The sequence below is a fragment of the Salvia miltiorrhiza genome, chromosome 6, assembly GCF_028751815.1.
Source record: "Salvia miltiorrhiza cultivar Shanhuang (shh) chromosome 6, IMPLAD_Smil_shh, whole genome shotgun sequence".
NCBI classification, from domain to species: domain Eukaryota; kingdom Viridiplantae; phylum Streptophyta; class Magnoliopsida; order Lamiales; family Lamiaceae; genus Salvia; species Salvia miltiorrhiza.
In genome coordinates, this window is record NC_080392.1 from 8,953,457 (window position 1) to 8,967,977 (window position 14,521).

The window sequence follows — 14,521 nt, forward strand, 5'->3', positions numbered from 1 at the left end:
CGAATTAATCCAAGTATAGATTATATAAAATATATATCATTTTCAACAATCAAACTGTAAAGATCTGCAATGCATTTGTCATTTACTAAAATGAATTCGTGATTTAGAATTCGAATCACGTACGTGATAAAGATTCATTTTTTTTTAATCCACTACTTTCACAAAAGATTCATAAGTTCATAACGTGTCATAGAGAAATCATTGTGCTTCATGAGGACATATTTCATAACGTGTCATTTTTATTATTATTTTTTTTTTTCAAAAGGCCACTCAGCAACTACCGATAGAGAGTTATGATTATAGATTTTAATACATCTCTAGATTGTTCGATCCAAATGCAACCCAAGTTGATTGAGATTTACTTCCATCAAATTCTCAAATTCCAGAAATGCAGCTTACTATATTATGACAGATTCCTTCAACGAATTATAGTTTATCAAACCATGCATCTCTTCTCATCCGTTTTCTCCACATTTTTTTTGAGAAAACGTTTTCTCCACATTTTCTACTTCTCTAACCTTGTATCACTGGCATCTTCTTCCGATCTTCCATTAGAAATTAATATGTTTCCATGCTACCATCCATAAATCGAAAATGACGCCACAGTCGTAGTTAAGAGACTACGACTTAGCTTTCTTCTCCATACCTTGGCTAACTCCATCCTTGGGCTGTCTTTTAGATGTTGAAACCTGCTCATCCGTTGCTTTTCTCCTGTTTATGAATTCTGAGAATGACAAAATTGGTGGCGGTAATGTATCCGCGAGAACAGCAGAATTTGATTCAATGCTACCACTTCCATTCTCTTCATGAGCTGGTGTGACTGCTGAGATGAATGATGAGGATGGTGAGAAAGAGCAATCTGCTTCAGGTTTAACAGCCTCTGTTGACATACTAGTAGTGGTACCAATTCTTTTTGTTAGTTCATCAGGGGTCGCTGCTGACAGCCATCTAACGGTACTTGCCATCTGGGATAAATAAAATGACTTCCCGCTTTTCTCATATTTCTGGTAACATTCAATCTCGAGTGTCTCAGCAGATGTCACAAAGTCAACCCTGAAGTTTTTTCATTAAACGGAAAAAATTCTAGTGAATAAAAGATACAGCCACTCAAGCAATTCACCTAATAGCATATAAGGAGGGAAGCATACTTTGAAGTGCTGGAAAGATGCTGGTTTTGCTTCATTATATTTAGTAACCTCTGCTTTGCTGAATCTCTAAGTGTCCCGGGTATGGAATTTTTGTCCACCTTATTGACCTACCAATATAAAAGGAATAGTGACAAGTGAAACATTTTAGTCACAAAATGAGCAGGGATCCGAATACAACAAGCTTGAAAAAGATTCAATATCATGAAGTTCTTGCATCTAATAAACTTTCTATGTCTGAATACAATACCAGAAATCCAAGAAAAAGTAGAAAGAACCAACCTTCATTTCTTCAATAACATACAGAATGTCAATAAGTTATCAGAGAGAATTCAACAAACCGCCATGTCTATAGACAATAGCATTTACTGACTTTTTTTTGGTAGGAGAAACAAATATTTTAAAAAAATATTTTTTTGGCCTCAGACATTAACCACACTAGGCCAACACATGCACACATTTACTGACTGTCTAGTGTTTCTTAAAGTCCTACCTTCACCAGAAGCTGGAACAGAAAGTGAAAACTGGCAACTATAGAAAAGGCAAATACCTCTTGCCAGAATAGCTCTGAATGGTATGGCTTTACTATAATCAACAAATAAGATAAATAATATCATCACCCTCCCCCCCCCCCCCCCTAATTGATATTTTCATTCTGAAACTTCTTGCATTACCTTTATAATTGTATCAGACATGAGTCACATGACTACCTTCTAGTTTAACCTGAAAAAGTAAAACTAATGAAGCAACTATGATAAATTGGGTAATAGAGTCCATGTTAACCTTTTTATCTTGGTTATCTTTACTCCGATAATAATTATCTTCCGCATGCTGCAATGACTCCATTCTTTCATCTAGTCTCCATTTGGATGATTTGCCTGAATTTGCTACACTTTTTGCAATTTCTGTGGCATCTGAAGACAGATATCAAGAGGTTTACAAAAAGAAAGATTGTTCATTGTTTATAATTTATACAAAATTATATATACAAAAAGAAGAAATAACAGAGAGGACCACCATGCCTGCTACACCACGGAATAGAAAGCATATTTTACTATCAAGCACTTGTATATGTTGGACATTTAGTTCTTTATTTAGATTTACCATCAGAATCAGAAATTTCTTCCTCAGATCCACTAGCTTCATCATTTCGATTCCAGAACTCTGATAATTGTTCATCACCATAGGTGTCTGAAGCACTGCATGATGATACTAAATAAATCAGTACATGTGAACAGATTGAAATGTAAGGTAAAGAAGCTTATCAAAACAATACAGAAACCATAGCTCTACCTTTAGACTTATGACTACCACAAATCCACACTTTTTGTAACAAAGGTAAATAACAGTACGTGTTAATGATATTAGAAAAGCTAGTGCAAGCTAGAAATACCTCTTGATGCAGAAGCAATGGCAACAACATAATAAAAAGGTGACAAACGTGTGTGGTAATACAGATAAGGAATCACCAAATAGTGACCTGGTTATGTATATTCGAGATGACCCATTTTTATATTGAAAAGCAGCAGTACTTGTAAGCTCCTCCAGATACTTTGAGACCATATCAGGGTGTTTGCAAGAGTCACAAGTTTTCCCACATAATGATGCTGTTACCTGCTTCCAAAGAAAGATAATTGTATCTTGTCAATATGTATCAATTGATTCAGTTTTACAAAAGCCAAACTAAGGGGGTGTTTGGCTAAGCTTATTTTAAAGAGCTTTTAAGCTCCGATAGCTTATTAGATGTAATAATTCAAGAGTTATAAGTTGTCAAAGTATTGGGTAATTGAGCTTATAAGATAAAGACAGAATTGTGAGTTAGAGAGAGAAAATTGAAGAGAGATGAAATTGGAAAGATATACGTTGAAAATAAGAAATCACAGTAGGGCTCTTTTGTAAAATGAATGTTACTTATAAGATTATGAAAAAATAAGTTGGGTGGGGAACTTATTTTTTTGAAAGCTTATTTTTACACTTTATAAGTTGCTTAGTAGCTTATTTTGCCAAACACTTTTCAAGAGCTTATAAGCTCCTAAACAACTTATAAGCATTTTAAAGAGCTTATAATCTCAGCCAAACACCCATTAAAATTGTAAGGAATATTAATCAGTCTGGTGTCAAGTACCTCTTCCCCAAAACTTTCAAGGATCTTTTTTCTCCGGCAGCCTGCCTCCTCACAGTATTCAATCATCTAATGTAGCAAAGACCAAGGCTCAACTAATATAAAAAGAGACAAATCTTAACCCAGATGAACAGATATTTACCTTATGGAACTCAGCTAAGAACTTCTTGGGGGAACCCTCCTCCAAGCTTGAAGAATGTGATTTCTTGTTTGCGGCCTTACCCAGGATAAATTCCTGCAGTATGAAAGTTCAGAATGAAATCAATGTATACGTGGAAACTTAAATAAGTAATTTCGCAGGAAGGAAGATAGTCAACCATTTTTCTACGATCATCAACTCCAAAATACAACAGACTTCGAGAAGGCAATTGATCACGACCAGCTCGACCTGACTCTTGGTAGAAGGCTTCCATGGACTTGGGAATATTAAAATGGCAAACAACTCTGACATCTTTCCTATCTATACCCTGAAATTGTTATATAAATGCCTCATTTGTGGAAATCTTCTTTAGTCTCCATTAGCTAAAATAATCTGCATTTTGTTCTACTATGCATTTTCTTAAGAATGTGCTTACCATCCTGCAGTAAAATCACCGCCTCAAAAACTGTGAATGCAACAGGATATCTCCGGGACAGGATTCCGTGACCAAAACAATAACAAAGTCAAAAGAGCCTGAAGTTAATTGTGCACTATACATGTTAAGACACAACACATTGCACAGGCATGAAATACAATTTCACTAAGGAGCGTGCAATTGTTTTTTCAAACTTGAAGAACTTGTGCAAGAGGAAATAGCTAAATGTAAGCCAAAAGGTGAGTCATAAAGTTCATTGCTACGGCATTCTTCCAGGCACTTAAAATAAGATACGGAGGTAACATAATTTCTCATATCAGCTCAAAATTCATACCATCTTCCTCATTATTACTAATATTTTATCCTGATCAATGTAATTGATAAAGTCAATTCACAAAATTAAGAGATTAGCTAATTGTCAGCAACTGAAGGGATTAATTTGGTCACTCAAGTAACCACAAAACTCCCTATTCTGCACAACTGAAGAATCATGTTAACAAAATCCAAATTCAATGACTACAACTTATCTTATCCGTTTTCGTAACTAAAATGAACTTCAAGAGAACCAAGTAGTAATCAGAAAAAATTAAGATTTGAAAATCTAATGAAAATCAGATAATCTTCGTATAAGTAGAATATAATAACTTCAGTCACTTCACACAGATCAAACATGCATCATATGCACACACAATCCTATTGGAAATTACAACTCAATAAACCAAACATGTATGTAGGGCTAAGGCACACTTCGCGGTTTGGTCAAATGTAGCTGTTAGGGGGGGGGGGGGGTACTAAAGATGCATATCTTAAGACTATTATACACTTCTGACTTAATAAAATCTTAAATTGGAACAATATGCTAAGTGGTCACATGTAAACTAAACAACTAAACACCATTTTTTAGATTTTTTAGAAGTAAATCCCTTCACAGAAACTATGAATTAGTTATGCAATGTTTCGTGCTTTAGACACAATATCCTAACAAAATGCAGACAATTATATCAATAACCTACATCTTCTGAAATCTGAACTCAGTGGTATTTATTATTGACTGGTCCCTGAGACAAATTTGTTAGGCTCCACTCTCAAGCCCACTGAAGTACATAGTTAATTCTCTTGCAACCCATGCTACTTGTATCAATACTTTTGTCTGATCTAGCCTATAGGCGTTGGGCGTCTCTCATGCCATATATATTCCAAGAATTAATGATCGGGAGTAACCAATCACAATGTGCTTTTCTGGAGTCAAGCGAGGACCAAGTATAACAGGTAAATAACAAATCACTTCGCAAGGAAAACCAAATACACACACAAAAGGAAAAAAAGAGTGAAAAGAAAGTAAGATGAGCATACCCAAAAGCCACTGTAGCCACAACTACTTGTGTTCTAGAGGAGATCCAGTCATCCAAGACAGAACTCCGGACTTTACTGTTCAATCCTGCATGATATGCTAAAAGTGGAAGAAAAAGAAATTCATTTAGGAAAATCATACGTCCAGAACAAGTTAAGAAAATAGTTTCAATACCTGAGCAAGGAATTCCTTTTGCAGATAGGTGGACTGCCAGATCATCACAAGCTGTGCGCTCAAGGCAATAAACAATTGCACAAACATTTCCGCAGGACTTCAGATAATTGCAAAGATCAGAATATGGATCATCCATCAGATCTTTATAACGAACTGCATGATGAAAGAGAGACATGTCAGAGTTGACATAATTCTTACTTTGCCAGGTCTAGGGAGTTATTCAGTTATGCTTATAAGCACCACCATCCAAAACTAGCTTTTATCATATGGAATCACAACTAATAATTAATTTCCTGTGACTAATTTCTCATGATTCTGGAATTTGTGATCCCAAAAGAAACGTGAATCATTGGATTGGATATTTGTTTAAATGATGTACATATGAGCAACTGTTATACCGTTGAAACATTAAAACTTAAAAGAATATATATATTTTCTCCTTCAGATTAAAAAAAATGATAAGTAGGCAGGGATAGAAGCATTAAGAGAGAGATAAGCTTGGCAAACAAAATCAAGCTACAGGGAGCACACCTTCATAATAAATATTTGGACGATTGAATGATGACTTTAGAACAAGAGGTTTCTGCAAAGACAAGGACTCTATCACGTCCTCCTGAACCCTGCAGAAGTACCAAATATAAAGGTTCCGCTTTTGCTTCTCATGTAAAGATATTTTCAAATTGGAGGAGAAAAGTAAACTCCGGATATATTTAACATTAACTTAAAAAGGTTAGGGGTTTCTAATTTCTAGTCGAATATCCTGAAAACTTAAATGAACAAGTACGAATAGTATCCAAGAACAAATTGTAGCAACTCAGTTATCTGAAATCATTTAAAATGATTGCAAAGCTTTAATAATAGTAATAACAGAAACTTGTTGCCACTCAAAGAATGTTTGATCACAACTCACTTGGGAACAGCTGTTGCTGTCAATGCTAGAACTGGTATTCCAGGTAAATGATTCCTCAGAGAAGAAAGCTTTCTGTAGCTTGGCCTAGAATAAGTCGACACCAGAACAGGTCAGCTCCATTTACAAGTTAACAGTATAAGGTGAGTATACAACCACAAATACATGCATGCATAAAGATTAAAAAAAATTAAGAGAGGCAAAAGAGATTGTGATGTGTCTGGATACATCAATGACATATTGATTAGAGTCGGGAGTAAATATAAAGTATGTAATTAATTAGAAAAATAACAACGATATTCAGACAAATCGAGGTATAGAGCAGTATGTATTGACGAACTTATATTCTATATGGAGGACCTGTGCACACTAGTTGCATGGATTTCAAAGACCTTGAATGCATAACCCGAACTATGAACTTATTGTTATGACTCTGAGTGGAAACACATAATGAAATTTCTAAAATTAAACGGGTTTCAAGAATAACGTAAGAGTTAAAACAATTTATACTCTTAAAACGGTTGTTGTAGCATGAAAAGTAAATTTTACTGTGACTAGAGGCAAGATTATACGTATATAAATGAATCAACCTGTTCTCAAGCTATTTGTCTCTCAACCCACCAAAAAAGATAAAAGACAGGAAAACTAATTTGAAGATCAATCTTTATCTTGACAAGCACTAGCCTAAGAGTAATTGGCTGAGTTCAAGCTCAAGTTTAGCTTAACTCATTTGTTATTTCCCATTTTATACATTTAAATGTGGTCATATTCCATTCATATTATTATATAGCTCAACCTAGAACTTGTTTATATGCTTAAGAAGCCAATCTCAAAGTAGGCTCGTTTAACAAGATAGGCAAGACATATGATGTGATTAATTATTTAGAAATGAGTTCGACTGAGTTAAATTGTGGAAGCTTCAATTGAGCTCAAGCCAAAACTTAAACAAGCTGAACAGCTCAGCTTGGCTCATGTTCTGCCCTACATAGCGACAGCGGATAAATCACAAGAAAGGGTTCTTCAGCAAAAGAGCTATCTAAAGTAGGAGATACAAGTTGAAGTTTGAGAAGCAACCTGAAATCATGGCCCCATGTTGATACGCAATGTGCCTAACAATAAGTGCAAGTGTAAGTAAAATCATTTTCTTTATTAATTACGAAAACATAAGCTTATGTGTTTGCATTAGAAGCATTTGTATGAGATGCTTCAAGGGTTGTTTGATTTTAGACCTCATCAATTGCTATAAGATTTAGCAACCCTCTGCCATGAATCTTCATCAGCTTTGACATAAATCCTGATGTGGCAATCAGTTCAGGTGTAACATACAATAAACGCAAAGATGGCTTTCCAGATTCAAGGTTTTCATAGATCTGCACATCAATAAGTAATCAATAAGATTTTCTTCACCATTTTCACCAAACATGTAGGGTTATCAACGAGATGGAAAATGAACTTGTAGAAACATTCTTCGCCTAGAAAATATTCACTTAACGTAATCCTCTTTTACACTAAACAATGATGTTCCCCACTAAGTAACAACTAGTTTACACAATATAATGGTCATTGACTCATTGCACAACTGTAGAATGTTGATTAACTTATGTGAGTTCAAAATGATTTTTGCATCCACAAATCAGTAGATTAAGCAATCACATTCACCCCCAGTACTACTTAAACAAGATTATCATAATACCTTATTCTTGACTTTGACAGTCTGAGTTGAAGAGAGATATTCAACAGCAATCCCTTTTTCTTTCAATGCCATTACTTGATTCTCCTGAGAGAGAAAAAAATGTTTGTATTGAACAAAGAAACCAAAAGAATTGCATTTGAAGAATATTTCTAAACAATAAGAATATAAAGATGAAGTCTGCTCACCATGAGGGCTGACAATAAAAAGAAAATGCAGTGACTGCCATCAAATGTCCTGAAATTCACAAAGGCGGAACGTGTGCAGCATAATTTTCATAATATATCAGAAATAAACAAATAAAGGTCACGTTTACCTATCAAAGGACTAACAACAAGCACAATCCCTGTTTTCGCAAGGGCAGGAATCTGATAACAAAGTGACTTTCCTCCACCTGTCGGCATCAGACAAAAACAATCTCTACCTGCAGCATAGGTCACAGTATACTACAATTATAAAGTGAATTTGTCCTACTGCATTAACAGTGAAAAAACTGATCATATCCCCAACAGAGGTTCATGAGAATACATACATACATACATATGTGATATTTGAGATATGCCTAACAATAGGGACCTGATAGAACAGCTTGAATGGCTTCCAACTGATTCCCTCGGAAATCAGAATGACCAAAATGCCACCGCAGAAGCTTCACCAAAGCTTCCTTCTTGGTCACCTGCTTCTCCGGCCCACGCACATTTTGCAGGGGCAATGCTGATTTACTCATTTTCCTGCATCAAAACGCAAATATCCACCATGCAGTAAATTCTTAATGGAACCCCAGCGATTTGTAATGTTATTGGGGACAATTAATTTTTGTATAATGTAAACCATCATTTAGCGATTATTTTCTAATTCATTGTTCGCCAACTATAACAGTTTCAGGCGGGAATTTTCGCTGTTTAATTATCAGAATTGATACTCCAACTTGAGATACACCATGAGACCAAAATTAATGGTAAAAGTAAATCATAAACAATTGAGAAGGATTATTCGTAATTGATAAATGCGAGAAATAGAACCTTGAGAGAGCAGTTTATGGCGTCGTACTAGTTTTGTTCTTGGAGAAAAGCTTATGTTAATGTGAGAAGGAATTGTTGTAGTTGAGTTGGAGGGGAAACCAGACTAAATGCATATAAGGAAAACCATAAGACTTTTTTTTTTTTTTTTTTTTTTAAGCAACAAGGCAACCACCCAATTAATTTATATTTAATATTACTAAAATTATTACGATTAAAAATAATAATATATATATATATATATATATATATATATAATATTGTAGTTGGGTGGTTGAGATGGTCATTGATAAATCAACAAAAATAGAGGTTGTTGAGTTGGGATGAATATTAGTGATGTGTAAAAAAGGAAAATTAATTAAAATTAATAAAAATTTAAATTACGACAAACTAAAAATATAAATTACAACAATCCAAACTTGAAATAGAAAAAATAATACATACTATGCATTTAATTATCATTGCCAAACTTTTGCCATACATGCTCGATCAAATCATGTAATAGAGAGTTGTGAGTGTCTCTATTGCGAAGTCGAGACTCGATTTTTTTTGGATAGGGTACCCGAACCCGACCCGTTTCCCCCACCTATACATGAACTTGTGCTCGTCTGATTTTTCCTCGGCGAACAATTTTGATCGAATTGTAACTGACTTAACTTTTACGTGGCATACTATTGTATGTGGCGTACAAATGTCAATTTTAAATTTGGGTTATTTGCGTGTAAATACACGAACTTTTAGTATTTTCTAGTTTTTTTCATGAACTTAATATTCTTATAATTTTTCCACGTAATTCATTTTTTTCTCACAAAATTCATTTTTCTCATATTTCTCAATTAGTTTGTGTTGCAGTTGGTTATGCTTAAAATGTTAATTCAAACCTTTTCATTTTGTCGAGAAATCGTTAATATGATCTATGGATCTAAAATTTTTATCATTGAATGAGAAATATGAGGAAATAAATCTCATATGAAAAAATGGACTTCGTGTGAAAAAATTAGAAAAATATATAATTCACGGAAGAACTTTGTTCCCATGCTTCATCATCGCTAGAATTTGAAGCATTAATATTAGAACTAGAGGCCATTTTTTGAAGATGAGTTTTTTCTATCCAGAGTATAGAATAGATAATTGTTCTGTCATTTGAGAGAGTACATGGATAAATATATAAGCAATAGCATGATAAGTGTCACATGCTATCTTACACAAGCTATCATGACAATAATTCAGAAATCACATGGGTGGTGCCACCGAAAGTTAATGCTTTTGGAAATGTTGTGACAATAATTCAGAAATCGCATGGGTGGTGCCACCGAAAGTTAATGCTTTTGGAAATATCGTGACAATGATTCAGAAATCGCATGGGTGGTGCCACCGAAAGTTAATGCTTTTGGAAATGTCGTGACAATAATTTAGATATCACATTACATTGAAAATACACAAAATGAAATTATATTGAAATTACACAAAATGAAATTACATTAAAATTACACAAAAAGAAATTACATTGAAATTGCACAAACTGAAATTACACAAAACGAAATTACATTGAAATTACACAAAACGAAATTATATTGAAATTGCACAAATTGAAATCACATAAATCAACCCTACAACAATAATTTAAATAACACAATAATTAAAAACAAACATCATAAGTTCGATTACATTCCATAAAGTTCAGCCATTAGACGACGTTTGAGAGCTTATTCTTCTGGAGATAACTGGATTTTTTTTCATCAACGTATTCAACGTAGATGTTTTCATTTCTTTTTCACGTGTGATCCTCATTTCACGTAGTTCAGCAGTGAAAGCATCTGAAACTATCGAAAATTGTGATTCTGTTTGTTTTCCTTTTCTTTTAGCCTTACCTTTAGCTTCATCTCTACCAATAGGACGATGAAATTTTGAAGCATCACTACCAGGAGTTTCTGGAGTGGAGTCGGTTGGAGGATCCGCATTTTCATGTGTCCTTGATTTTTTTTAGCTACTGCGACTTTCGTCAACACTGTCTTCGTCATATGGGTGAGAAAGTCGTATAAAACCATTATTATCCAATTTCAGTTCCCATTTCGGGTTGCTGCTCATAATCTTTTCAAACACCTCATGGTACGTAAACTTAGTTTTACCTTAAATTGTTTGAGCTGCTTTCTCAATATCCTTTTTGGATTGACTGCTCGTTCGTCGTTCATATGCTTTCTTGTATGCAGTAACCCACATAGTTACATTTTTGTTGAGGCATTTGAAACATTGCCTCAATGATTCCAAGGTCCTTGAACCTCCAATTTTTGGATTATCTGCTCGACTTTGCTCATACATACTTGCAACACTTTTCCAAAATGACGAACTATTTCATTTAGTGCCAACAATTGGATTGTTACTGACAAAGCACCAAGCAGACATTAGTGATATATATTCTATATTAGTCCAACTTTGTGCATTGTTTGAAGGGTTTGCAGAGAAATTTTCAAAGGTTTGGTGATATTCGGAAATAGGAGAATGAGTTGGATTATGCGAGAATTCTGAATTCATAGCATAATCAAACTCTGGGAATTCATTGGAGTTTGGAATATCAGCAAGATTTGCACAATAGTCTTGGGAATGATTGAAATTTTGAGAGTTGAAGAAATAATTATTACCTCGATCCATTGAAAAATAGAGAAACAAATAATAGAAGTCATGCAATGTTTCGTGCTTTAGACACAATATCCTAACAAAATGCAGACAATTATATCAATGACCTACATCTTCTGAAATCTGAACTCATAATATTGGTGGTATTTATTATTGACTGGTCTCTGAGACAAATTTGTTAGGCTCCACTCTCAAGCCCACTGAAGTACATAGTTAATTATCTTGCAACCCATGCTAGTTGAAAAATAGAAAAACAAATAATAGAAGTTATATGTAGAGAGGATAAATGGAAGAATTTGAAGGTGCATTGAAATATAGCAATAATAGTCTCTATTTATAGAGAATGAAAAAATATAAATTTTGATATTTTTAATTATTTTTTTAATACTCCCTCCGTCCCTGAAATAAGTTCCTCTTTTTCCTTTTTGGGACGTCCCCCAAATAAGTTCCTCTTTCTTTCTTTCCATTTTTGGACAACTACCCCACCACTAATAATACTTTATTTATTCTTACTTTTCACTTTTTCACCACTCCCAATACTAATTATAACACTTTTTCACCTTTTCACTACTCTCAATACTAATTATAACATATTTTTCTCCACTATCAATACATTTTACCACTTTTCCTTAAAACCCGTGTCGTCCCCAAAGAGGAACTTATTTTGGGGACGGAGGGAGTATTTTATACTTCCTCCGTCCGCCAAAATTATGTAAAAATTACTATATTTGGCGTCCGCCAAGATTATGTCACTTTCCTTTTATGGCAATGGTCCCACCATCTTCTTTAATATTTTATCCTTACTAACACTCTTTATTTACAAAAAACTCACTCAAAACTCTATCTCAACCACACATCTCATAAAGTGGTGGGACCCTTTCTCCACTACATCAAAATCATCACTAATTTTATTAAATTCCGTGCTCAAGCAATTTTACATAATTTTGGCGGACGGAGGGAGTATAAAAGATATACTAATTTTTATCAATTAAATATGGACAAATGTCATGCCACCATTCATCCAAACTAGATGAGAGAGAGAGACCACCCATGGTCTGTTTTTCTTCCTCGTCGACCAGGTCAAGATCTCTCCCTTTTAATTTTTTTTTTTCACTTGGCTTATGTGGCGGTCGACCACTACCTAAATTTCCTACCGATAAAGATGGTCTAATGGCCCGTGCTGGTCGGGTCTTTGCCTGCTGATTCGATTCAAAATCATACTTTTATGGAGTAAATAATAATTCCTTCGTCCCAATATTAATGTCCATATTTCTATTTTAGTTTGTCAAATTATAAGTGGCCCAAACCCAAAATAATAAAAATTAGGACTTGATTTAGCCCATTGTTATTAAATTTCCTTAATTTGTGTGTGTGTGTTAGCCTAATGGTAGGAGGTTAATATCCAAAACCTGAGGTCCTAGATTCGAGTCCTCCGTCGCGTGGTCTTTGAATTTCTTTATTTACTTATGTTATTTTATATATAAAAAAATAATAAAAAATCATCTCCTTAATTTATTCCTACCTAAGGGTTAACCAGTCTTTGAATTTCGTTATTTACTTATGTTATTTTATATATATAAAAAAAAAGTCTCCTTAATTTAAACCTAGCAACCTTATTCCTACCTAAAGTTAGCCTCACTCGTTTATGTTCTCTCACTTTCTCTCTCTGATCCGCCACCCCACACCATGAACTCCTACTAAATTTTCGGCTCTTTGCCGTGGAGATCTGAGTCTGCATCCTTCGATTTCTCAACATCTGCCCTTGATGCAGAATCGAAACCATTGCCTTCTTTGTACTGCAACCTCTTTTCGCCACAATCGGCCGCCAAATCGACAGAACCATCGTCCGCTGTGATGAAAGAGGACATCTCCTCTGACACGCTGGCATCTCCGGTGTTCGTCGCTTCTCTGAGCCGTGTCCTCTTTCCCCTTTCACTGGTGCCCTCTTCCGAGCAAACCATAATCAAAGGCGCGCGCTTCTCTCTATGTGTCCGCCGCCGTTGATTCGACTTCGTTGACCATTCCTTCACTGCCCCTGACTCCCAATTCGCTTGGGGATAGGGAGGATCTCACCATTGTTGGTGATATTTTGATTTTCAAGTGTTTAGTTATGTATAGATCTCCCTTATTTATAGATGTATTTTAGTGGGAAAATTTGGATTCTGTCGCCATTGGTTGTGATATTCTGCAATGCCGCCCAAATTTGGGTTTTTATTTCAAGGAAAATTTGAATTCTGTCGCCATTCTTGTGTCCAGATTTTATGTTAATTTTAAGATTCAGATTTTGGGTTTTGATTTTAATATTCATATTTTAATTACTCTCTCCTTCGTTCACTCTCTCTTCTTCTCGCCACTCTCTCGCTCCATCTCATTCTCACACAGATAACCTCCACCGTAGCCCCCTGTTATCGCGAAGTTGCCAGTCATTCTCTCTCATCTTTGATCTCTCACTCACTCTCTCGCTCGTCCCCATCATCTTCTCCCTCACCAAAAATCTCCAAAATTTTAGAAACCCTAGGTCCTCTCCCCTATGCCGGTGCCACATTCCTCCTCTCTGATTTCGACCGACACCTACAGTAGCTGTCCTCCTTTTTTGCCTCGACCGAACGACAGCAACAATATAGCCGCTCCAGCCGGCTTTTCCCCCTCTTTCCATCTCCCTCTCCCTCTCTGACATCGCCACCGTTGCTCGCCGATGACGGTAGCTCCACCACCGCCTTCTTCTCTCACCGACAACAGCGTACCCTATCTCTCTTACCACCGAACAGCAACAACAAAGCCGTCGTTGCTTGCCGCCTCAGTCCTACCCTGACTCAAAACACCAAGATCCTACAAATCCCTAATTTTCTTCTTCTTTCTCCCTCGTTGTGAACATGGACGGTTTCACGCGATACAACCAGCTGC

General features: G+C 35.3%; 1 protein-coding gene across 1 annotated transcript; it reads right to left on the reverse strand.

Annotated features, from left to right (window-relative positions):
• Positions 1-219: 219 nt before the first annotated feature.
• On the reverse strand, positions 220-9,122 carry LOC130988469 (ATP-dependent DNA helicase Q-like 3). The gene is made up of 19 exons (XM_057912329.1): positions 8,987-9,122; positions 8,541-8,695; positions 8,281-8,388; positions 8,153-8,160; positions 7,968-8,051; positions 7,504-7,644; positions 7,349-7,383; positions 6,278-6,361; positions 5,899-5,987; positions 5,368-5,520; positions 5,192-5,292; positions 3,585-3,734; positions 3,410-3,502; positions 3,271-3,336; positions 2,626-2,759; positions 2,250-2,344; positions 1,929-2,059; positions 1,149-1,255; positions 220-1,053 (listed from the first exon to the last, which is right to left on the reverse strand). Exons 2-19 carry the CDS (start codon positions 8,689-8,691, stop codon positions 621-623), a joined length of 2,163 nt encoding a protein of 720 aa, XP_057768312.1. The 5' UTR covers positions 8,692-8,695; positions 8,987-9,122; the 3' UTR covers positions 220-620.
• Between the last annotated feature and the right edge of the window lie 5,399 nt (positions 9,123-14,521).

Bases quoted from the DNA above. Each gene is read 5' to 3' on its own strand.
- LOC130988469 (XM_057912329.1), bottom strand. From the start codon at position 8,691: ATGAGTAAATCAGCATTGCCCCTGCAAAATGTGCGTGGGCCGGAGAAG. The intron at 8,389-8,540 runs GTCCCTATTGTT...CCTATGCTGCAG, and splicing joins CATTCAAGCTGTTCTATCAG to GTAGAGATTGTTTTTGTCTG. The intron at 1,256-1,928 runs GTTAACATGGAC...TTATATTGGTAG, and splicing joins AAGATAACCAAGATAAAAAG to GTCAATAAGGTGGACAAAAA.